Source organism: Pezoporus flaviventris, unplaced genomic scaffold (genome assembly GCF_033815535.1).
Source record: "Pezoporus flaviventris isolate CSIRO_AGI_PZ_B2104156 unplaced genomic scaffold, CSIRO_AGI_Pfla_v1 ptg000015l, whole genome shotgun sequence".
NCBI classification, from domain to species: Eukaryota; Metazoa; Chordata; class Aves; order Psittaciformes; family Psittacidae; genus Pezoporus; species Pezoporus flaviventris.
Window position 1 is genome coordinate 38313614 of NW_026892563.1, and position 24769 is coordinate 38338382.

Genomic DNA, 24769 nt, shown 5'->3' on the forward strand with positions numbered 1-24769 from the left:
GTCCTGTATTCTTAATGCCTCCCGCTTCAGCTAATATTGAAGTTAAGAAAAGGTCATTCCTAACAATGTCAGCCTCAGCTGCAGAGAAATAAGGAGAAAATAACAGAAATATTCCCTGGCCATAGAAAAACCCCAGCGGCCCAATTCTGGGCTGCACAGATGGCCAGGCAGCAAGAAAGACCAACCAATCTCCTTGGATTGCAAGCACAACTACAGCTGTTAAAGGGTATTTTTGCCAACAGTGGATCCTTGGGTCTTCAATTTCCACCTTGAGCATTATCTCACTTTGTAACTCTAGGGGAAGGCTATAAGGCTATTTTCTCTAAGAAAATTAAGCCTTAGAATTAACCACCAAGTTTCTTCTCAGTTATGTCCCAAGGATATGAAAGAGGTTACTCAATCCCACAGCAGGCTCCGTTAGGTTGGCTGAAGGTAAAGACTGACCCAAACAATTCTTTACATTTGTTTCTTTATTCAGTAAACATCTAGTTACAAGTTTCACAAATTAAAAAAGTGGGGGAGCTGACTGAAGAGGCATCGGGGGCCACAGGCTGATCCAGCTTCTGTTCTGCTCCTCCCTTCTCTAATGCACACATCCTTCCGTTTCTCCAGAGCTGCACAAAGGAGCAGGAGAGGAATCGAAGCCTCTGTCCCTGTGAGGGGACTGACACGGGGTTCTAGCAGAATTCCCTCCTATCTCTTTCACAGGGGACTAAACACAAACTTCAGAACCAGCCCAACCCAGCACAGAAGAGTGGAAAGGATGGAAGAGGAAAGGTGGCAGCTCCTCATGCCCACCACTACTGGCAGAAAGAACAGAAATGAGGGAGAGCAGAAGGGCAACGGGCAATGAATGCATTCTTTGCACACTGGTAACATTCCCCACGCCCCACTGCAGCACCCAAATGGGGCAAAGAAGAGCTATGCAGAAGATTAGTTGCTTTGTTTCAAATCTTTAAGTGGGAGAGAGGTTAATACTAAATTTGAATAGGGTCCGAGTGGTGCTTTGAAGGGGCTTCAGAGTTTCACTGTCTGTACCTGGGAGGAAGGGAAACAGAGCATGAGAAGAGTTAAGTGGTGATTAGAAAGCAGCATAAAATATCATCACAGAATATAAAGACATGTTTAAAACTGATGTCTAGACACCAAGAGAGTCCCTTTTCAAGCACTTGATCACATCCTAGTGAACCCTATTCAAACCACAGGAGAGCAGACACTGGCACTTCTATTTCAAACCTGATTGGCAGCAAATGGTCTCTAAGTTCTATAGAGTGGCAGAATAAACACTCTACAGATTGCAATCCTACATCATTTCATACCATTTCAATCACCAGTTAAGGACGACACCACATTTTCTTGCTGATGACAAAGTAACTTAAACAGCATCCACCATCCCATTCAACACAGTCATTTCTCAAAATTCACATGTTCCACTGCTCTCTAGATTAAGTGGGAAAACCCATTTCCAACCGACATTTCGAAGACTGGTGCCATGAACATAAATAATCACATGGCTGAGAAGCAACCACGCAGCAGAAGAGGATAAAAACCTGTGAAGACTTACAAGAGCGTGTAGGTAGATCTGGGGGTGGCCACACTGCACCCCCCACAAGGTCTGCTCTGGGTTCACCAGTCATACCGACGGGACTGTCTGGAGGGAGAATCCTCAGGGCCCTGGATTGCAAGACGGGTCCCTTCAGCCCGACGGCCGCTGCCGCCTTCGTGCCGCCGGTAATCCAGCCCCCGCTGCGCCCGGAAGCGGGATGTCTCCCGCCTCCACTCATCGTCAAATGCAGCTGCATCACCTATGTAAGGAAAGGTGGAGCTCAGGTGAGGACGTGGTGGGGAAGCGGTACCTGGGCTTGCTGGGGGGAGCACACAGGCAGTACTCACTTTCGTCCATGTTGATGTAGTCCTGCCTCTCCTCCTGGTCACCCGTGCGATGATTCCGGGACCGCTGCATGATGTGTGCCCGCTCTCTGATGTGGTGTCCAATCGACATCTGTTCCAAGCCGCTGTCCGAGTCCCTTACAGTCCGTCTGGTCTCACGGATCTGAGGGCAGATTCCCGGATAGCATCACCCTTTTAATTCATTCTCCCAGCCCCACACGTCACTGATTCTTGCTGGCATTATTTCAGTCACGTTGCACTGCCACTTCTCTCAGGATGTCAGACACAACATCATGAAGAAGGGAAAATGGATTTCCCCTACCAGCACTTCCCATTCCCTCCCAGTGGCCCTCAGCATGGTTCAGTGAGTCACAACGCATTCCTCAACTGCGACTGACTGCACAGCAGAAGTGCTGTGGGTGGCCAGCACTGAGCCACCAAATGAAGACTACCCACCCACAGCAAACCCAGCAGCCTCGTGCCTCCTCCTTACCCCGCCAGGTGCTGAACGCATCTCAGAGGTCTCTTGGTAGACCTTGGGCCCATCACCCAAATTGGAATACGAGATGACAGTTGAGGAGGTGAATGTCTGGCAGTTAGCACCACTTGTCATATGCTCCTGAAAAAAGAAATAGGGAATGGTATAACGAAGGAATGAGAGGGGAGATGGCAATTAATTCTCTCCCTATACAACAAAGTAGGAAGAAATTACAATAGGAGGAATATAAATCCCACGGGTCCAACTTTCTGGAGAACACATCTACCTTGAAATTAACTCGTTTCTTACTAAAAGAGTCTACCCCCACACTTCCTTCCTCAGCCATCTCTCTGCACTCAGAGGGTACACCTCAGGAACAACCTCCCTACCACCGAATCCCGGTCACAACAGAAGGCTTAGAGCCTCTGCCACCTTGGCAGCTTGAGCACAGCCCATACCAAAGCAGCACAGGAAGATGGGAGACATTAAAGAGGATGACAGGAGCATTCTCAGTACTCCTCCCAATACAAACTTATTTATGGAGGGTTCTTACCATGTTTCCAATCATGTCGTTCATCATCCCAAACATATCTATAAAGCCACCTGCCTGTTGAAAGAAGAAGAGCACACAAGAACATATGAAGTCACTTTGGAATTATACAGGAGGAAAGAACAACAAACTATGTGCAAGGGACAAGAAACTGCTGCCTAAGTAGGAAAACCTTATTCTTTTCCCTTTCTTTCAGTAGTGAAGAAAAAAAACCCATTTTTTTTCTGTTGCTGTTCCCTCAGGTTGCATTGTCCAAGTGTTCTGGCTCTCCAGATCTCTGGATACAGCACGGGTTGTTCACTTAGTTCAAGTCTGACTCCTTATGCAGAGTCCAGGCACTCCACAAAGCTAAGAGCAGAAATCTCAGGATGTGTACTAACAGCAACCTTAACCATAGGACAGTCATCCCCAATGATGTTTTCACCTCATCACCCTCAACTCCTAAACCACAAGGAAGTTTCCACTGGTTGTATTTTTTCTTAACATAGTAACAAGTTTTCTCCTTTTCCCTACAAATGCCTAACTTTTTAATCTTGTAAACCTAAAGGCTGCAGCAATCTACTGGGCCAGCAGGTCTCACAGGTTACTTGTGCAATATGTAAACAAAATTACTACGTTACTTTCAACTTGCTGATTTTTTTGTTTCCTCCAGTAGCCTCTTGTTCTCTTTTTCAGCAGAGCAGCACTCACATGCAATGCTATTACCCTTTGAAGTCTATCTGTTTGTATCCTTATTAATCCTTTCCTGAGCTACAATAATGCCAGGACGCTCAGTCTCTTTCACTGAAGCAATCCTGCAGAGCGAGGCAGCTGAAGTTGCTGGATCTGGAATAACCTATTTCCACTGTATTATTTCAGTAGATGACGGAGATCAGTGTGCCCCAAGCACGGTGTCCTCAAAGACACACAGCCATTCTCATTCCAGTCCTGTTCACCTGAAGTATTCTGTAGGCTTCCTCTTCTGCCATCACTGACAAAGGAGGTTCAACGCTCGCCTCTGCCTACTGATGGCCAAGTCTCTTCCTCATGTCATCACAGTTCCTTCATTACCTCCAAACAGATCCAGAGCTTCTTTTTAGACATAGGAGGTTATTAAGAGACTATCTGCTCTTCTCAGATATTAACTGTCCCAATCCCTATGAAATATTGCGCGATTAACAGCTTTAGGGCTCTTTTCTGGTCAACGTGCAAATACAGTCTCCTGAAACAAACAGCGTTAGAATCTCTTCTCTAAACCAGCTCATGGACTAGATTAAAACATTAGAGGGGAAACAAGAGAAAGGCCTGAAGTCACACAGCAACTCAATCAGAGAGATCCACGTGAGACCAGCTGCCTCCGGTTCAATACCCTCTTCTGTATTCTGTTTACTATAAATCTAGAGCTCATTCTGGTCTATTCACACCTTCCCACCCTCACTACCAGTTTGGACAGTCTTGCTCACAGATGGGTACATTTTAGCACCAGCTGCACACAGCACTGATGAATCTCAGTATGGAACCACTAATTTGGAAAGCCTCTAATGTGACCCAAAAAAACAGAGAACTTACCATGCCGAGCATCCCAAAGGGTGAAACAGCTCCTGCCTGCCAGGACAACAGAAAAACAGAACAGAGAATGACTTTGAAACAGCCAAACAACAGATTTTCCTCAGAACACCCTCATCCTTCTCAGAAACACAACTAGAAATGATCATGTCCAACGAACAGATCAAGGAAGTGCCCCACAGACTCACAGCAGTTCAAACCGTACCATCTCTAACAAACGAGACAGAAGGCTCCTAAAATAATATAAGTAAAAGATATTTATGTCCCGGAGAAACAACTTCTTCCCCTCCTCCCGTTCAATCTAGAATGCACCTGTGTTTAATACATTAAACGTGGAGTAAAAAAAAGAAGAGCACCACAGTTTTAGAGAGATCAGTTCTGTGCCCACCATCCATACAAAGGCAAGGGGTGCGCCCAACCCAGTAAGGGTGAAAGATAGAAGGTAACAAGGCAGTTTAACAAATCCTGTCCTGTGCTCAGCACTTCTTTTACCTGCATCCTCCGACCAGGCTGGCGAGCCCCAGGGGTGGTGCCATCAGTGATGCCAAGGAGTGGGCCAAAGCCGAAGCTTCCCGAGAGCATGCGGTTCATGTGCTGCCGGTGGATGGCAAAAGGGTCCCTTTCAGAGAGGTGGAGAGAACAATGGTGAGGAAGGGATGACAGAAGACAAAGCCCCACATTATGGAAGTGTACATTCCTTTCCAAGCTGACGATCCAGAACCCCAGGAACTCAGTGTTGCTTATGGTGATCCTTAGTGCTGGAAGGGACTTCTGGATCCCATTTATTTCTTGAAATAGAAGATACTGCACCACAGAATCCCTCTTGGGCACTAACTAATGTCTGTTCAGAGTAGTTTGGTGTTTTGCTCCCACTAACACTTCAGGGCCAAGTACGGCCGAGGCCATTCCAGAACCTCATCGCTCTAACAAATGAAAGTCACTTCTCAGACCTGCACGTACCACCATCGTTTCACATGAATTTCCTCTTGTGCCATCAAACCCCTTTACATTAACAGATTTGTCACGCAACCAAACCCTGCAGTTCTTCATTTTGCAGGGAGGTGCACAAAGACCCTCTTGGTTGCAAAGAGACAACTACACTGACTGGACCAGAGAGTATGTGACCCTAGATACTGCCCTCTTACCCTTCCACATACATGCAAACAAACATGCTCAAGTACAAGACTGAAACCTCGAGAAGGGGCTGTATGGCCTGACACTGTGTAACCTCCTTCTGTCCCAGGTAACCTTTACCTGCTATTTTCCTACAATGTTATGTGTATACCTGGCAAGACATTGAGACCATGTACAGGTTTTGCAGATTTGAGAGGGAATGGGAAAAATAACTGGGGTCCCTAACTGGTTTTGTTTCCTTTGCGGCCTTCACTTTGAAGGCTGTACATATTGACATGCTGGAAGGTCAAGGAGAGAAAAAGGAGAATAAGGACAAATGGTCACAGAATACAGTGGCCACAGTTTGGGAAATACCATAGCATTTCCATGTGGATCTTACAGCCTGCACTCATCCCTCTTGAGTGCAAGTAACCTCAGCAGCATAGAATACTCCTGAGATCACAAAAGTGCCTACTACAAACCATTACTTTTCTGCCTGTACTGGAAATGCTTTCCATAATAAAAGTCAGACTCATTCCTGCCACATCAATGAGAATACACAGTCATTCTGTGACTAACTGGGGCATCAAGGTTTCCTTTCCTGCTAACGTGCTTACAGCTGATAAAATTCTTGCTTATTACCAATTTTACAAGCAAAACTCAGACTTTGTTTTTCTACATATATTAGTTCCACTACACTTCTAGTAGTGCAATGCTTAACATAATCAAATTCTTACTGTGTTACAGCCTATTCCTTATCCGCTTTGGCAAAGACTGCCAACTTAGTTTCACTGCCAAAATTTATCAATAGCATCCAATTTCTGGACTGTGGACAGCAACAAAAACAGCCAGTAAAAGGAATCCCAGGAAGAGTTCTTGGGACCTTCATTAGATTTGAAGCCTCGTACTTCAAACTGCTGGCTGTCTTCTCTTAACTTAGTTCCTTACAACTTGACAACTGCTTTAGCGTTCTTCTCCAGATCCATTAATGACGGAGCAGAACAGCAACAAACACTGGATGGAACAGCAGATTTTATTATCTATCTGAACTGAAATCCTACTTGGCGTAAGAAAGCACAATAATCCTTCCACTAAGAAGAGGATCAGGTATTCCAGCCCTCTCTCCCTCAGACAGTTGCAGTGCCTTTTGGCCTACTTTATTTAATCACGCCTTCCTCCCAGACCATGCTCTAGTATTACAGAAACCAGACCAAGACGAACCAGGTTGCTCCCTGCGCTGCCCCTTTCGCAGGGGTCATGCGTGTTTGTTTCCCTGCAGCCATCCCACAGCTGCTGCGCTGCGGCATTCCAGCCGCCCGGAAGGCCCTGTGCCCACCTCTCGGACGGGAGGGTAGCACACCTGCACCCCCATCCCCCAACCCCAACACCCCGGGGCCGCAGCCTCCTTCCCCCCACCCCAGCGGGTGCCCAGTTCGACTCACATGGCAAACATGGGGTCCTCCGGCTCGCCATCCCTCATCAGCCTGAACATGCTTCCCTCGATCGGAGGCGGCCTCTGCGGAGGGGAGAGAGGGTGAACACAACCGAGGTGGAGGGCGGGGATGGGAGGAGCACCGGAGCCGGCCCTCCCGCGCAACGCCTCCTCTTCCCCCCGGGCCGGGCAGGTGATGGCAGAGCTACCCCCGCCGCGCCGTAGGCCGCGACCCTCCCGGCACCGGGCCCAGGCCCCGCCCCCAGCCCCGTCCCCGTGCCCTGCCTGCGGGCGCGCCGGTGGGTGCCGAGCTGCGGGCACAGCCCGTCCGCGGCAGCAGGACGCCCGCAGGCCGATCACTCCTCCGCGCCCATCGCGGCCCGGGCCCGCACTCGCCGCTGCCGCCCCGCCCGGCCAGCCGGCTCCCAGCACGCATGCGCCACAGGCCCGGCGGCGACGCAATCACCAGAAAGAAAAGGGGGATGGGGCCGGAAGGGCTGCTCTGTAGAGCGCCCCCTAGCGCCCGGCGCGGCCCGCGGTCCGCCGCCCCTCCGCTCCGGGCCCGGCCCTGGCCCTGCGGGGCTCAGCGGGCGCAGGCCGGGCGGCGGCTCCCTCAGCACGCCTCACCGTCGGGGAGGTGCCGGTAGCGCCAGCCGGCCCGGCAGTGCCTGGTAGGTCCGGGAGCGAGCTGCAGCTGGCAGCGAGTGAAAACACGCCCCAGTGACAAGGGGCTATTGTTCCTCGAGCAAAGGCGGTGGTGGACGGGCACCGGGGGTGTTTGCCAACCTCCCACCTCGATAAGAGGAGGGCGGCCGAATGGGCAAGGAGAGTGCTTGGAGGGCTGGAACGAGAGGGAGGGGGGCCATGGGTGCCTCTGCCACGCTCAAGAGCCAGGGGGACACCACAGAGGAAGTGGCGGTGCTGCCAGCACTGTGGCTGTGGTAAACTGGCAGTGGGTTGTCACTGCCCCCGAGTAGCCGCCAGAGCCACAGACAAAGCACAGGGACTCAGTGTGTGCTCAGGAAGTCGCCATGCACCAGTGGGCTGACAGTCTCTGTCACCAGTCCTGGGGAATGATGGTTGCCTTCAGCTACCACCGGCTCCACTGGATTGGAAGGAAGAGAGTGGGCTGGCTTGTGGCTTCTTGAGACCAGGGCACACTTCCCTAAGTGGGGTTGAGTGCTGAATCTGCCCTGATGTGTGCAGGGGCCAGGCTAAACCCGTGCCAGAGGCTGCGGAACATGGTTGAGAAATCAAACTCCTGAGTTGTGGCAGAAGCCACGTCCTTGGATTTCGGAGTCTGACAGAGGAACGTGACCTGGTAGCACATATCATGTGGTGGAACACACAGGGGACTTCTTACTATAGCAGATCTCAGAACTGCTTAGCGTCCAGGAAGATCTCCCACTGGAGGCCTATGTGCATGCGTAAGACCCTTCAGATGTCCCTCACTGCATTTAGTAAGTGCATCCTTCAGAGGCTGCAACTGACATCCACAACATGGAAGCTGTGGATGGCACAGTGGGGCAGGATCATGTGGGTGAGACAGATGCTATGTGCAGGGCATGGGCTGTGCCACCTCAGACCTCTTGGGCAGTGCTCCTTGAGAAGACTGTCCATAGGTGAGGTGCCAAGCTCTCCTGTCACCAGGTCAGAACTGGTAAGTGAGCCCTGAAGGTCACACAGAGTTCTTCCTCAATCTCTCTGCACTGCTTTTGCAACCTGGAACATCTTTCAGAGACCTCCAGTCTGGAAAGCCCTCCCCGGCTGGGGTGTTTTCCTTTTGCTCTGAGGCTCTCCTGGTGTTTGCTTACAGTGTGTGGAGCTGACCTCGAGTGGCAGCATTCAGAGAAAGGCAAAGAGTTGCTTGAACAAGAATGTAAGCATCTTTTTTTTGGGGGAGGGGGGGGAGGAAGGTGTGTCCCAGATCTGGGATAAAATGACTTGCTGTCACCCAGGTATCAGTGATCCTTCCACTCCTGGAATGTCCTGGAGATGATAGGACTTCCTCAGTTTTTTCCAAATACCAAGTCAGGCATTGCTGCCTTCCAAACAGAGAGCTAGGGGAGGAATAGAACAGTGTGGAAAAAGTACTGCTTTGAAGATCCTTTTTCTGTCCCTCATGCTGCTCCTGTGTGAGTGACCTGTGGCACAAAGGGATGACTTTATCAGACTGCGGGCTGAGGCTGTGTGTCTCACTAAATGTTTCTGCAGCCATTACTCTTGATGAACCTGTCTCACCAAAGACTGTGCTAACAGTAGTGTCACCAGTTCAGCAAATCGTGAAGGCACTTCACTTTCAAAGAGTTGTGCTGGTGGCAAATGTTGGGTGAAAGCCTGGAAGGAGGAGTTGGAAGTGCAACCTTTCTCTGGAACAGGGACAAGCCCACAGTTCTGAGGAACACTGAAGCTGTGCCACTGTGCTGTTTGCACATTTCTCTATAGTAGTCACCACATTACGCCTAATGTTCACTGAGGGGTTGGCCATTTGCTAGGTGAGAATAACAAAGCATGCCGGGGGGGGGGGTGGTGTGTGAATGAAAAGCAAAAACTCTCATCTTGCCCCTGTCACATTCTCTATTTAGGCTGCTTCTGTTTTCATCATGAATAAAAGCCATTAACTACGTCTCTCTGTTCCCTTTCAAGCTGCTCGGGTTGTGCTGAAGCCGTGGAGGATGGGGGGAAGGGGAGTAAGAAGGAGCTCAGCATCCCGGAGGAGGCGAGTGAAGGGCAAAATGGAAGAGAGATGAATGGCGCCGCTGCCCTCAACTCCACCTTCTCCCGCCTACCACTGGCTTCTGCCAGGCAGCCTCCCCCAGCATCCCCCTCGCCCTCAGTCAGCCAAAGGGCAGCCACAGCGGAAGCATTTTAAAAGCAAACCAAGTATCACATGGTGAAGGTAAATAAACAGCACGCTGAAAAATCGTGCTTTGTTACCTGCTGCTTCCAGGGACCCATCATTTTGGCCAGGAAGACACAGCTTCTTAATGCATCCAAATGCTCCAGGGCCCCTGTGGACGCCTGTAAGACAAAGAAATCCTAATTATCAGAAGTCAGAGCTACCCACAGCCATTTCCTCATTGGTTCCCTTCATCTGTGCCTCTTACGTAATCTCCACCCAACAACTAACTCTGACCTCAGCTGAAGGGCACCCGAGTGAAGGACAGCTCCGATCTGAGCCTCACACATGACAGTTCACATCTGGGATGCCAGGGCCAGCGTGCTGTGCCTGCAGCTTGTCCTGTGCGGCAGCGGTTGCTTTCAGAATGAACTGCTCATGTTAAGCATATCTGCCACACTGTGAGTGAGAACCACGACCTCCGTCTGTGCTGTGTTAGCAAAGAGAGGCTCACAGAAATCACGACTGAAAACCTCCCTCCCCTTCCCAGGCTTCTGGGGGCTGGTGTCACCCCTCGTCACTCCCATCTACTCTTCTTGCCTGCTCTCATTGTGTTACCTACCACAGCCTGCTGCAGTGCTTATTTCAATGTGTTGTCTCTCAGGAAGCCATCTCCCAGGGCAAAGTTGGTCAGTGGTTGAATTCTTGGGTATTTCCTCTTGATTTCAGGATACAGCATCATGAAAGAACAACGAAACTGATTATCTGCCTGGATTTTTAACAGAGACAGGACAGAAAGGTGAACAGTGTGGATTGAATCATAGAATCATAGAATGGTTTGGGTTGGAAAGGACCTTAAGATCATCCAGTTCCAACCCCCTGCCATGGGCAGGGACACCTCACACTAAGCCCTGTCATCCAAGACTCTGTCCAGACTGGCCTTGAACACTGTCAGGGATGGGGCAGCCACAGCTTCTCTGAGCAACCTGTTCCAGCACGACAGCACCCTCATAGGGAAGAACTTCTTCCTTATATCTAACCTGAACTTCTCCTGTTTCAGTTTGAACCCATCGTCCTTGTCCTATCACTACAGTCCTTGATGAAGAGTCCCTCTCCAGCATCCAGCAATAAATACATAAATGCATCCAAACACATTCCCTCTGCACACTGAGATTTTGCTAGCTTCACTGTAAATGAAAGGATAGATACTGTGTATATCTGAATTTATGTAAATCTAAGAAAAGTTAATGCAAATACACAACCTTCTGCTCTTTTGTTGTTCAGCAGTTTGAAGGAGTTTCGGAACCACACTCATGAGTTAGTTCACAAAACAAAATTCTTGAAGTAGCCAGTACTGTGATTTGCTTTTGCTCAGAAAAATGGCTCGTTTAGTTCAGTCTTCAACAGCAAAAAGGCCCTGTTCCCCCAACAGAACACAGTAACAAGACTAGCAAGATATTAAAACCAAAAGCATAAATATTTTCTTCCAGGTGCCTGCACCCTGCATCTGCAGAAACACATAGCACACATGAAAGCCCAGGCACATGTGCAAACATATGCTCATGCATGAAGACACACACATGTAAGCTTAACATACACTTCAGGAGAGAAGTACCATACACAAATTTAGGGGGCCTACAGGGATGCTGGGGAGGGACTCTTCATTAAAGACTGTAGTGATAGGAGAAGGGGTAACGGGTTAAAACCTAAAACAGGGGAAGTTTAGATTGGATATAAAGAGGAAATTCTTTCCTGTTAGGGGCGTCAGGCACTGGAATATGTTGCCCAGGGAGGTTGTGAATGCTCCATCCTTGGCAGTGTTCAAGACCAGGTTGGACGAGGCCTTGGGTGACATGGTTTAGTGTGAGGTGTCCCTGCCCATGGCAGGGGGGTTGGAACTTGATGATCATAAGGTCCTTTCCAACCCTAACTATTCTATGATTCTATAAATAGGTACATGTGCTGCACACACCTGCAGAAACACCGAGCACAGCGCAACAATTCTAACTTACTGTACAGAGGAAATTGCATTCATGCTCTCGTACAGGCTTTCCAAGCAATGATGTATCATGTAACTCTTGCACCTCCCTCATTTTGTCTAAGGACAAAAGACCCTGAAAAGGATGGAATAAATTCTGCTGAGTAGGCAAAGCAACTTGAGGCCAAGATTACTGAACATACTGCAAAGGGACTCGCATCTGCAGGCTGCATGAGAAGTATACTTGTACGTGCAACAAAGGGAAAACACAGATGGGAGAGGGGAGGCAAGAAAAGCTTCAAATCCATCCAGCAGATGAAATGCAGAGTGGCACAAGTTGGATGCAGGAGCAGAAGACACAGGGAAGAATTAGGTGAGACAGCTAAGGGATACCCTCAGGGCATGCGCAAAGGAGCTGCACACTAGAAGCCAAGGAAATCTCACCATCTGGATCTGAGAGCAAGAAGAGCTGGGATGAAGAAATGGGCATGTCACAAGACACGAAGAAGAACTTCATTTATTTAAGAGGAAAACTATGGTTGATACAGGTGTGCAGGGTAAAATAGAACATGTGATAAACGAAAGGAAGGAAGCAAGATGAATTTTGTACATGGGATAAAGGAGGTCACAAAGAGAAGCCAGAGAGAGAGCCAAAGGAAGGCTGCTGCTAAGAATACAGGTAGGAGGAAAAGCTGAGAAGCAACAGATGAGGTAAAAATTGCCAAGAGAATACGATGGGAGCATGGAAGGGGAAATGTGAGACTGCACCCCGCAAGTGCTGGGGCCACAGGTAGCATGCAAATGGCAGAGCTGACCCTGCTCCATCCCACAGGCTGCTGGAAACACCTTTGCTCCCTTTCCACCAGCAGGAGCTTGCCTGTTTGCATCTGTGGGTGTGCCACCTGTGCCAACAGCAACTTTGGGCACAGCCACATCACCAAACACAATCCTCCCTTTCTCCTCTCCAGGATGTTGTGTCAATGCCTGTGTGTGCATTAATGCAAAGGTGTCTCTGTCAAGGGATGCCTGTTGGTATAGTTTTGCATTTTCAGTAGTTGAGTGTGTGAGGAAAGGACAAAAACCCCAGATTGGTGAACAGCAAGAGGCACACAGCTCCTGACAAGCAGAAGCAGAGAGGAACAATTTCTGGCCACTTCACAGGTTTTTGGCTGTAGCTCCAGAAATTGAGACTTTTTTCTTGTAGAAGAGAGGGATTAAAGAGGAATACTTGTACTAAACCAGGGCCTGAATGCTGATAGCAGTCAGATCCAAGAAGACTGCCAGAGGGGCTTTATGAAAAGGCGGGGGGGGGGGGGGGGAAGGGGAGGAAATTAATGCATGCATTTTGGTGATTTATTATTCTGATACTAGTCTAGATCTGCATGTCTGGGTTACATGACAATTTCTTTGGGGCAGGCACTATGCCTATTGTGTGTAGCTACACTATTGTGCATACACTATTTAGGGCTACACTACTATTGTGTGTAGCTAAGAACATATATGAGTCAGATCACAAGCAGCTGTAGCTGTAGAGGAGACGAGATGGGGGAATGGTTGGACTTGATGATCTTAAAGGTCTTTTCCAACCTAGCTGATTCTATGATTCTATGACAAGGTGGTGATCTCCTACCTTCCCGCCACACAGATTATAATTTGTCCAATGCCTTTCATGATTTCCTTCAGGAGATATGTACTTACTGCCCTCCTGGTTCCACAAGTACCAACTGCTTCTTCTATTAAATGCTAAAACTGACACACATTAGATCCAACTCAGAGCACTAGCTCTAAATCCTGACTTTGCACAGAGGCTGAGGTTCTGCCTATTTTCCAACCAGATGGATTATACCTTGCATTATACCTGTGAGGATAGCTGTGTACAAATGTACATCCATATGTGATTACAGAATAGTCTGGGTTGGAAGGGACCTTAAAGATCATCCAGTTCAAACCCCCTTGCCACATGCAGTGACACCTTCCACTAACCCACGTTGCGTACATGCCTGATTTTGTACATAGGCTTGCAAAAACATGCAGATTTTGCGTGTGTGCCTGTGACTAAGAGCGGGACAATATAAATCTTCTGGGAAAGGTATTTTAGTCATCCCAGTCTGCTCAAGCTGATGAACAATGGTCTGAAGCGCAGCTCTAAGAACATCTATTAGCAACAAATCCCCGCAGCTGCAAGACACAACCTGCCGTTCAGCAGAGAGGACCTTTGCTTACACGGCGCTGTGCGGTGATCCTTTCCAGCAGGCCGTGGGCGACAAGAGCCCAGCTTCCAAGGCAGGCAGGCGGGCGGGCAGGGCGCTGCGGCAGGCTGCAGGGGTCAGTGTTGCACACCGACTGCTGCTCGGCCGAAGAGCATCAGAGGACCGGCTGCGGCGCCGGGAGGGGGCTCACAGACGGGGAGGTGCCGCGGCCCTAACAGCTCCCGTGCCGCCGCGGCGCAGCACACCTAGCGGCCCCCATGCACACAACTCCGACGGCCCATGCTGCCCGGTTGCCTCAACACACGTCGCTCTCCTCACAAGCCGCCCAGGGCCGCTCCCCTGAGGGGGACAGCTGCAGCGCCCACACAACGGGAGCCGACCCGAAGGGTGCCCAGCAGCACGCCGCGACTTAGGGAACACCAACGGTCCCTCGCGCGCCCTCCCACCGCCCCACGTGCCAGCAGCCCGCCCTCCCTCACTGCACCAAACATCCCTTCGCCCCCCCCCCGCCGTCAACGAGGGTACCCCTGGCAGCCAATAGGAAACCTGTTGCCAGGCAGACGGCTCATTTGAATAACCCAATCAGGCGCCAAAACCATGAGTCCCTCCTTATATGGGGACTGGGGGCGCTCTCGCTAGCCTTCCCCCCCACGCACCAATTGCGCGCGCGCGCCAAGCCCCGTCCCCTTTCTCTCCGAGCGCGGGAAAAGCAGCCCCGCTGCCACCTCTCTCCCCCGCCCGCCCCCCCCCCTTCCCCCGATGCGTGCTCAGCGGAGGGCCGGGCCGCTGGGCGGGAGGGAGGAGCCCCGCCGCCGGGAGCGCTTCCAGCGGGAGGGAGAGGGCGGGGGAGCAAGTGGAGTGGAAAATTCCAGGCAAGAGGACGCGTGAGCGCTGCCGTCGCCAGTGCTGCCCTCCCACACGGCTCTGCAACACCGCTCCTCGCCCAGCCCGGCTCCCTCCGGCCAAGCCCGTGCGGGCAGCTTCCCCTGCCGCGCTGCAGAGGCGGCGGGCAGAGTGCTCGGCTACCCTGGTGCCGCGGCTTGGCGGGAAGAGGAGTGTGCGGAAGGGGGTTTTGGTGCTTTGCGCCCCCAACTGGCCTCGATGGGCCGGGAGGTGCCGCGTTTCGTGGGTCTGCGGTGATCCCCGCTGCCCGGCGGCCACCGACCCTTGAGAAGCGCCCAGCGCACATTGTTCTATCGGCCCCGTTCCCCGCCGCGAGGCCCGTCCCTCTCCCCTTTCCCCTCCCTCCTCCTCCTCCGCCTCCAGTCCCTCTCCCCTCCCTCCCCAGGTCCCTCCTTCCCTCGTCGTCACCGGGTGCTGTATAAATCCCGTTCCCCGGCGTATCCCCGCACCGCGGGAGACCCTGGTACTTTGGTCCCTGAGGTAGGAGCCTGCCTACCACCACCATCACCACCGCCGCCGCACCGCTGGGACTTTGCATTCCCGCCGCTGACCGCCTTCTCTCCCGAACCCGCCTATTTCCTCGTACCTTTCCCACCGGCCTCTTCCCTTCGATACCCGAGCCAGGATGTCGGAAAAACGCGTCGAGGAGACACCGGCTGAGCTGAGCGCTAAGGTGAGCGCTTACACCCTCTCCGGTACCCGGCCTGGGCCCGACGGGATACGGTGGGGGGCGCTTGCCCCACTCTCCTCACAGCGGCTGCTGCCGTGCCCGGCCTGCGGGGGGCGCTCGCAGGCCCCAGCACCTCCTGGCCAATGGGGGGCGGGAACGGGGCGGGGGGGGGGGCGCGAAGGCGCCCCCCCCCCGCCCCGTTCCCGCCCCCCATTGGCCCGAAGACGCGCGCGCTGCGTTCGTCTCCGTTCGGCTCCATTCGGAGAGTGGGGGGGGCCGGGTGTTCCGCCATAGCGGGAGGCGTCAGAGCCGTTAGCACGGACGGGTTAACGGCACGAACGGTTTAACTTTCTCCACCCCACCCCCCCCCCCCCCGCCACAAGGTGGGCGGAAAGTTGTGTGGACACAAAGCGCGGGGTTTGAGGGGGAGGGAGCCGGAAACGGCTCAGTCCTATGGACAAGGCTCTTTTAAACGCCGTTAAAACTCTTCAGGACTTTTCCGCATGTGTGTGGTCTGGAAGGAGCTCTGACGCGTTCGTGCTGGTTTCCTCTTTGTCTGGGCGGGCAGATTGAAGATCTTTTTCTCACCGTTATTCTGCATCCCCTTCTAAACCTTCTTTGTTTAAGTATCCCTTTATTTTCTTGCCGCGGACCACCGGAATGTTTTGGGTTTTGTTTTCATCTCGCATATAGGAAATGAAAGAAAAGAAGGAAAAACATGACGAGAAAACAGTCCACAAAGACAAGAAGAAGGAGATAGTAGAGGTGAGGCCGTTATGATAGATTGAGGAGCTTTATAAGAGGTGGTTAGCCTGGCTCAGTGTGGGTAATGAATAGGAAGGGAATACAGCAGATTAAGAAAGGCAGCCCAAGGGAGCTCGTAAGGGAGAGGGGCGAATGAAGAGCAAGCTGTAGGATAATTGTGGAGAATGAGCGTTAAAGGACTTAGCGTAGTCAGTATGGCCCAGTGAGAAGGAAAAAAGATCAAAGAAGAGAATGGAAACAAGAGCAAATGGGAGTTAGGAGAAGGTGGCACAGGAGACGTGGCCCTGCACCCACTGAAGTATCTCAAAGTGCAAGGGGAGTGTAAGATGAATAAGGTGGAGGAGGAACAGTTAGGAAATGCACAGATTGAAGGTGAGAAGGGATCTGGAAGCGGGTGTACTATGAGCACAGGCTAAGTCATTATCCTGTAACCAGAGAGATGTTCTAAATGTTGGGATAGGATGGCAGCAGCTTGTTGGGATGTAAGCTTGTGGAAATCAAGGAGGTTCACATGGGTGGGGAGGGTCTGGAAGGATTGGTTTTGTAAAGAAGGCTGGTTGGGAGGAGGGTTTCAGCTAGGATGATGGGAATAATTGTGTCAGAGGTCACTCAATGCACATCTGAAGCTGGAGTCTGAAGTGGCTAGAGCTGCAGAGACTGCTGCTGCACTTGCAGAAAAGAACATGTGGTAATGTTGTCCCAGTGTCAGTTTCTGCTCTGACCAGTTAATTTTATTCAGGATGAGGAAAACGGAGCTGAAGAAGATGAGGAAGAGAATCCTGATGATGTTGATGAAGAAGAAGGTGGTGATGAGGATGAAGGTAGGAATAATTGGTATTGGAAGAATGGAAGATCATGGAGGGAAATTCCTTCACTGGGCCCTCTTGACTGAGATTGCATCCCCGTAAATGCTACTTTAGTTAACCTGTGTTTTCCTCTCTTGCTTGTGCTCAGAAGGAGATGAGAACGGGCAAGAGCAGGATGGTCATGCAGAAAAACGATCTGCAGAGGAGGAAGAGGTGAGTGATAGTGTGAGAGAATTGGAAGTGAGAAAGAATGAGGTCACCTGCTGTGCTGACCAAATCCTTGTAGGTGCCCCTGGCGTTGGGTCTCATTGCTTCAGCAGCAGATGGGTAAATAAATCTGATGTGGCAAGAGGATAATAAACCCCTGTAGACTCCTTGTAGGATCCAGGGCCTTCCACTAGTGGTCACAGTGCTTGAGTGTTTGAGACCTAAGGTGCTTGAGATGGAGGAGTCACCTGTGACTTCTGGGCTTCTGGCCACAAGATGGACTTGTGATGGCAGATCTCAGGGCCTGTCTGAAGTGGTGTGAGCCTGGGCTTCTTACGCACCCTGAAAGTAACTTGGCAGCTATCCCTCCAAAAGGAGCTGTCCACATCTTAACAGTGATCATCAGCCTAACAGTTGTGTCAGACACTCAAGGATGCTTTAAAGGGGAATGGATTTCCATGGGGAGGGAGGAACAGCAGTAAGAATTTTGTGGAGAAATTATGTGCCTTGGTGTGGTGAATGTTTAGTGGTAACTCCTTTATGTCCCTCTGTGTCCTCCATAGGATGAAGTGGATCCAAAGAGACAGAAAACAGAAAATGGGTCTTCAGCTTGAGTCCTCCCCTCCCATCTCCTATGTTCCGTCCATCTCCTCTTCCATTCCAGCCTGTGCTTGCACTGTCTGTTAGCCTCTGGCTTCACACAATCTCAGATGAGGAAAGATTAGAAACGCTCTCTAACAGGGAAGACAGCAGTTTCCTTCTCACCCAAAGACCTAGCCCACCCTTGGCATTCCCCAGCTGAAATCATTCCAGCCCCCCACATTCCTTCCTCTGTGCCCCACTTACAAGTGATCCTCTTCCCGCAAGGATCTGATCGTTTCCTGGGGTGCAGTAACCTTGCCAGGCCTGAATGCCAAGCTCCTCGCGTGGCAAGCTCCTCTGCTTCTCTCTCCATGCACCCTCCTCTTTTTGTCACTAGAGTGACAGATTTTTGACAGCTTCTGTTCCCCAGACCTGCTGTCAGATCCTCCCTGAGTGCAGGGGGCTGTGGGCACAGATCTCATGGTGCGTTTTCCAGTCCTAAGCCACCTTTCATCTACTTTCCCACTGAACCCTGAGAGAAAAAATTACAAGCAAATAACGGTTCTATTAAACCACACATGGAAACAATTTATTTTAAGCTTTTTTTTTCAAGTTTACATGACAGCAAGCTGGCCCTCGTGAGTTTTTTCAGAAAAAAAAAATGTTGTTTTTATATATGAATTTCATCTGAACTGTGTACTTTTTTAATTTGGAAGCTTTTTTAAAACAAATCACGAGAAACAATTGGGGACCAAACGTTGATTTCCATGTTGTTGGTTTGGTTTTTTTTTCCCTTCAGATTTTCTTGTGACCATCTTTTGTAAATTAAAGGCAATATAGCCACAGCGTTTTCTATGGCACAGACATCATGAGGATAATAGATATAAATATATATATTGTTTTCAACTAGCACTGTAAATAAAAGTGTTTAAAAAGATTTGAAACTGCTTGCGTGGTTGGTTGTGTCCATACATGCTTGGTTATGTTCCATTTACGTTGGAGGAAGTTGGATTGCCAAAGGAGGAGGCGGCTTGACCAGCAGCAGGTAGGGAAGGGAAGCCTGAATTAGCCTAAGATCTGTGTGAGGTGTTGGAATGGTGCTTGTGTGCTGAAGACTAGGCACAAGGTAGAGGTCCAGGACAAAGCTCTTGAAACCACAACCGGGTCTCAGTTCCAGAGGCTTGGAAAGAGACCCCCAGCTGTGGCTGCTGGAGATGCTCAAGTGCAGCTCTCACTGCATGCTGCCCTATGGCCTCCCAGCCCTCCTGGTTTCAGGCATGGGCCATGCAGCATCAGTTGCAGCAAGAGGGAAGCTTTTTAAGAGGCGAGTGCTTCAGTTCTTTGTCCTACCAGCTGCCAGGGAGAGAAGGGTCAACCATTTGTATTTTTATCTCTGCAGACCTTTAAATCTTCTGTTAGCATTTTGCCTTTTAAAACTCACTCTGGCAATCATACAAATGAGCAGCCAAGACCAGGAGCTGTAAATAATACCACCTTTTGTCTGAGTATCAGTGGCTTTCTGCTTGTCCGCCTGCAGCAACAGATCAGATACTAGAAGTGCAAAGAGTTGCTTGTCTCAGAGGGGCAAAGTGTCAGCTGTTGTCTGAGTGCACTATTCCCCAGGGTGCAGAGGGACACGTAGATGTGATGCAAAATGGCATTGCTGCTGCCAAGGCCCTTCCCATGTGAAAATGTCTCAGGGACTGTATGCCTGCCTGGTGTGATCTCCCTGCACTGCAAGATATGGGCGCACTGCTCACCCAGCACCCATTTGCTGGTGGAGCCTTTGCTGCGTCTGCACCCATTTCAGTTAGGGGCTGTAAATTAGCTCAGTGTCGGAGCGGATATGGGTGCTTCTCCAGCATGGATGAGCCTGGTTCAAACAGGCCCTGGGCCATCTCCATCTCCAGCTGGAGCCGTGTGCTGGGGGATTTTGCAGTGCAGTTGTTGCACCCATGCCCTCTCTCTGCTGCAGCTGCAGTCACTGTGGCCTCATCCTGCCCCGCACAGCCCCCTTGGCAGTTAGGGTGCCTTCCCCCTGTGAACAGCTCTCCAAAAGCAGGCAGCTGCAGCCTGGGATTGCCTTGCAACACCCCTTCTGCTGCCGCTTGCCTTCGGCACTGATCAATGCCCAGTGTGCCTTTAGCTGCGCTTTTGCAATCTTGTATTCCTGCTATTGCTCCCTTTGAAGAAATGATGGATTCTAGTCTCTCCTCAAGATACTTTCACATTGCAGCGAGTGTTCAGGATTCCCCCAGGCTTCCTGCTGACTAGTCACCTTTTACTGTTCAGTACTGAAGGTGGACTATTGATGGATGGTACGATCTCTGCAGAGGCTGATGACAGTTTTCACACTTCTTCCCCAGCACTGCAGCAGTTCCTGACTATGAGTAGTGAATATTGCCAATGAGAAGTTGTGGAGAGGTAACTCCATCTCTGCTTTCTATGTGGATGCAGCACCAGTACCTCTGGTTCTATCCAGCGGGTTATCCGGAAGGAAGTGAGGCAGCACCTGATTGTTAGTCCAGTTCCTTAGATCTGCAAAGATCCATGCTGTATCTGATGGTGTTTTAGCTGACAAGGCGATCACAGCAAGAAGTTGCAAGGATTTCCGGAAGTTGAGGCTGCAGGGTTTTGTACTGCACTTTGTCTCAAGCCTGCCTGTGACCTTCATTTGCATCAGAGCCTGCAGATGCTTTGTGTCATTCTTCTTCTACAGTGAGATCAATCATGTCACAATGGCATCATTAAGGTAAGAGCAAAGCCCTTCCTCACCAGTGATTCCTCAGAAGTAATGATACCATTCAGGGGCCTTATTCACCTTTCTTGTCTCTGTGTGAATTCTCTGCTCATTTCATTTACTTCCTATGACCATCCCTTAACCTCATCAACTGGGGGCAGCTGTCCTTTCCTTGCTTCCCATGGCACCTGCTCCAAGCTTCTCTCAGCTCTGGTCCTGCCAGCCAAGCAGCACCAGAGATTTCCATCTTTCTTCTCCTCCTCCAGGGCTGCTTGCTCTGGGAGCTGTGGAGGTGGCACAGTCGTGCTCCTGCAGGCTCTGCTAGACTGCCAATATCTCCTTCCCGTGGCTCTCCTGTGTGGCTTAGGCAATCAAACGTACACCAGTGCAGAGAGCAGGTAGAGCTGCCCACTAGGTCTTAGCTGGGTCCCTGTCCCAGCTCAAATGAATGTGTCCCCTCGCTCCTTGGCAGGGATCACCAGGAAGTTGAGCCCTGGACCCAGGGTGGTGAGCGCACCTCCGGAAGGCTGTGGCCATGGAGGAGGGTGCCAAGCCTACCAGGACAGTGCTGGTGGGTTGCAAGCTGGGGGACCATGGAAGTGCAGCTTCCTGAAGAGGACAGCTCTGGCTGCAGATGGCAGCATGAGAGGAGGCTGCTGATCTCTGTGTTGGGTGAATAAAACCAGTTAACAGTTCTGGGTAAGCAGAGCAACCTGACCTAGCTTTGGAGTCAACTCTGCTGCAACCAAGGGGATTCATTCAGCTAGAGATCACCAGAGGTCCCTACCCACCTACATCTTTCTGCAATACACAGAGACATAGAGGCCTGCCATGGAAAGTTTGTGCTGAGTCTGAAGATATTTTGAAGTGATGAACCCAGAAATGAATGTTCTTTGCATCTTACCGCTGTCACTTCCTCATTTCCCCTCAGGCAAATGATCCCCTCTGCCCAGCCTCTTTGGTCTTTCACACCAGTTTTAAGCCAATAAAGGAAATAAGACCAGTGTGATTGAAACCATCGCATGGGCAGAATCATGAACCTGGAAAAAGTGAGCCCTCCAGCCACTGCTGCTCTAGAAGGAAACCCCTTCCTGCTTCAGGAAAGTCCATAATGGTCCTGTTGGACCAGCTTTGCAAAGCATAACAAAGACTCATTACTTCTTCCCCAACCCCTTCCTCTGGTATCAGGGTCTTCTTCAGGCCCTCTGCTTAGGAGATGCATTGCTCAGCCACTTCCCAGACACCATATGGGAAACTGAAACAACTTGCCTTCCCAGATACTTAAGAAGCCCATGTACTTTTCCCTCCCACCACTCTCCTTTATTTCAAGGCTCACTCATGGCTGCTCCAGCCCGGGTGTTCTCGCAGGAAAGAAGCCTGCGGTTAACTGTGTGGGCTCATGCTGGGGACACGTTGCAGATGGACAGGGCTGGAGCGTGGTGGATCGTTGGTGCGTGAGTTTGGGGTTGGTTTCTGTGGTGGGTTGACCCTGGCTAGAAGCCAGGTGCCTACCAAAGCTCTCCTCACTCTCATCCTGAGCTAAAGAGGCGAGAGAAAACAGAACGTTAAGCCTCGTGGGCTGAGATAAGGGCAGGGAGAGATCACTCACCAGCTACTGTCATGGGCGAAACAGACTCGGCTTGGAGAAAATTACTTTGATTTGTTCATTCAACCCACCAAATCAGCACGGGGTAATAAGGAATAAAACCAAATCTTAAAACACCTTCCCTCTACCCCGGTCTTCTGTTCGGGCTTAACTTCACTCCTGGTTTTCTCTACCTCCTCCCCACCAGCAGCACAGGGGAATGGGAATGTGGTCAGTTCACCACAGGTTGTCTCTGTTGCTCCTCCCTCCTCAGTGGAGGACTTCTCACACTCATCTCCTGCTCCAGCGTGGGGTCCCTCCCACAGGACACAGCTCTCCATGAACTTCTCCTTCCATAAGTCCTTCCCACAGGCTTCAGTTCTTCACAAACTGCTCCAGCGTGGGTCCGTTCTGCGGGGTGCATCCTTCAGGAGCAGACTGTTCCAGCGTGGGTCCCTTCCACGTGGGTCCCTACCCCATCCTTCAGGAGCAGACTGTTCCAGCGTGGGTCCCTTCCACGTGGGTCCCTACCCCATCCTTCAGGAGCAGACTGTTCCAGCGTGGGTCCCCTCCACAGGGCCACACGTCCTGCCAGGGGCTGCTCCAGCACCGGCTTCCCACAGGTCACAACCTCCTTTAAGGATCCCCCTGCTCTGGCATGGGGTCCTCCATGGGCTGCAGGTGGAATCTGCTCCACATGGACCTCGATGGGCTGCAGGGGCACAACCAGCCTGCCTCACCATGGCCTACACATGGATTGCAGGGGAGCCTCTGCTCAAGTGGTTGGAGCGGCTCCTGCCCTCCTCCTTCGCTGACCTGGGCATCTGCAGAGTTGTTGCTCTCACACATTCCCACTCTTCTGCTCTGGCTTCAGTTGCTGTCATGCAACACCTTGTCCCCTTCTTAAATATGTTATCCCGGAGGAGATACCACCATCACTGATGGGCTCAGCCTTGGTCAGCAGCAGGTCCTTCTTGGATCCAGCTGGCATTGGCTCTGGCGGACACAGGGGAAGCTTCCAGCAGCTTCTCAGAGAAGCCACCCCAGTAACCCCCGCTACCAAAACCTTGCTATGCAAAACCAACACAGTTTCCTGGTGAGCTTTTATGGCTTTAGCAAAACATGAAAAGTCACAAGGGTTAGGAGAGACCTAAGGTGTTAGTGCTCAAGGGTCTCGGGTACACAAGATGGCTTATGGACCAAGTGCAGTGCCATCAGCTACAGCTTCACTCTCGTGGGAGGCACTTTCTGTCAGCCACAAAAGAAGATGCTTTCCCATCTCAGTCTGTTCAGGAAGCCTGAGTGCCAGCTGGAAGTATGTGTGCACAGCAGTGGTTCCTGAGCTGGGCTTCAGAGAACTGGGCTATCAGAGCAGAGAAGCTTCACACTGTCGGGTGTACCTGTGTAGGCTATGGCAGAGGGCTGGGAGACTTGCTGCAAATTAGAGAGGACAGAAGAGCACACACTCCATGTATATTGGACAAGGGTTTGGTAGCAGGGGGGCTCCATGGGGTGGCTTCTGTGAGAAGCTGCTAGAAGTTTCCCCTGTGCCTTATAGAGCCTAGGGTGCTGTGTGTGATATCTAGCTGATGCTACCGGTCATCAGAGGGCTGTAGGAGCTGCACAGACTTTAGACCTCTGGTGTTTTCTGTAATGGCATTTATTGTTCCCATTCTTTACTACAAATCTTAAACACATTGTCTCAAGAAGTTCAGTTCACCATTTCCAATATCCTAGCAGGATTCAAGGTACTTTATTCTCAATTTAGTCGCTTACTCCATGAAGCAGTGTCATGTCAGCAGGGTGTTTGGCCACATGTCCTGCAGTGAATCTTGTCCCTAAGTCCAAATTGTCACTGAGGATTCATGCATCCAAGGTGGAAGAGCCTAAAACCAGCAAAGGCTGTAAGATGTAGGAAAAGTAGTCAGCTTTCAGAGCTCTTACGGTTATGTATGTCTATCAATACCTCTCTGGCAGCTCAGGCAGAATCATACCTTAGACTTTCCCAGGCCTCCATCCGTCTTTTGAGGTACATTAATTAGGATGCATAATGTGTAATGAAAATTTTCCAAGCCTCTTACCTGAAGCATCTTGCAGCAGCTTTACTGTTGTTGCACATCCAAATGACCTCACGGAAGGGTCTTCACTAGATAGTACTCGACAGTAGGAGCTTGGGCAGCACTCTGTTAGGCTCCTCCATAAGCACACTGGAAATGCTATGTGAAAACTTCCAGCTGATTGCTGTTTTCTTACATGAAGGACAGTTTCTTAAATAGCACTTTTTCCTATGGCCGATCTGGTCACAAAACCAGCTAAGGCTGTTGTCTATGCTCCAACAAACCTCCTGAGCATCCAGGACAGCAGCATGACTGACATGGACCCAGATTACAGCTGGGAATTTGCCAGTTCTCCACAAGGTAAATTTGCAGAAGATTCAGTAGAGAAGTTTAAGAAAGCCAACCTGGTCATTCAAATG

The 24769-nt window shown here is 50.7% G+C and overlaps 2 protein-coding genes across 2 annotated transcripts; one reads left to right on the forward strand and one right to left on the reverse strand.

Moving 5' to 3' along the window:
- Window positions 1–452: 452 nt before the first annotated feature.
- Window positions 453–10032, reverse strand: MLF2 (myeloid leukemia factor 2). The gene is made up of 9 exons (XM_061454132.1): window positions 9946–10032; window positions 7019–7092; window positions 4956–5082; window positions 4467–4502; window positions 2922–2975; window positions 2384–2509; window positions 1894–2053; window positions 1565–1805; window positions 453–1038 (listed from the first exon to the last, which is right to left on the reverse strand). The coding sequence occupies exons 1-8, from the start codon at window positions 9967–9969 to the stop codon at window positions 1627–1629; spliced, it is 780 nt and encodes a 259-aa protein (XP_061310116.1). The 5' UTR covers window positions 9970–10032; the 3' UTR covers window positions 453–1038; window positions 1565–1626.
- Window positions 10033–15450: 5418 nt separating this feature from the next.
- On the forward strand, window positions 15451–18174 carry PTMS (parathymosin). Its single transcript, XM_061454134.1, has 5 exons — window positions 15451–15611; window positions 16302–16373; window positions 17113–17194; window positions 17328–17392; window positions 17950–18174. Exons 1-5 carry the CDS (start codon window positions 15564–15566, stop codon window positions 17998–18000), a joined length of 318 nt encoding a protein of 105 aa, XP_061310118.1. The 5' UTR covers window positions 15451–15563; the 3' UTR covers window positions 18001–18174.
- The last annotated feature ends 6595 nt before the right edge of the window (window positions 18175–24769 follow it).

What these genes read in the sequence shown, in the direction of transcription:
- MLF2 (XM_061454132.1), bottom strand. Translation starts at nt 9,969, where the DNA reads ATGATGGGTCCCTGGAAGCAGCAG. An exon ending in GAGGACCCCATGTTTGCCAT is followed by an intron (nt 5,083 to 7,018) that starts GTGAGTCGAACT and finishes CCTCTCTGAAAG; the next exon opens with GGACCCTTTTGCCATCCACC. An exon ending in CCTTTGGGATGCTCGGCATG is followed by an intron (nt 2,976 to 4,466) that starts GTAAGTTCTCTG and finishes TTCTTTCAACAG; the next exon opens with GCAGGTGGCTTTATAGATAT.
- PTMS (XM_061454134.1), top strand. Translation starts at nt 15,564, where the DNA reads ATGTCGGAAAAACGCGTCGAGGAGACACCGGCTGAGCTGAGCGCTAAG. An exon ending in CGGCTGAGCTGAGCGCTAAG is followed by an intron (nt 15,612 to 16,301) that starts GTGAGCGCTTAC and finishes TCTCGCATATAG; the next exon opens with GAAATGAAAGAAAAGAAGGA. An exon ending in GATCTGCAGAGGAGGAAGAG is followed by an intron (nt 17,393 to 17,949) that starts GTGAGTGATAGT and finishes TGTCCTCCATAG; the next exon opens with GATGAAGTGGATCCAAAGAG.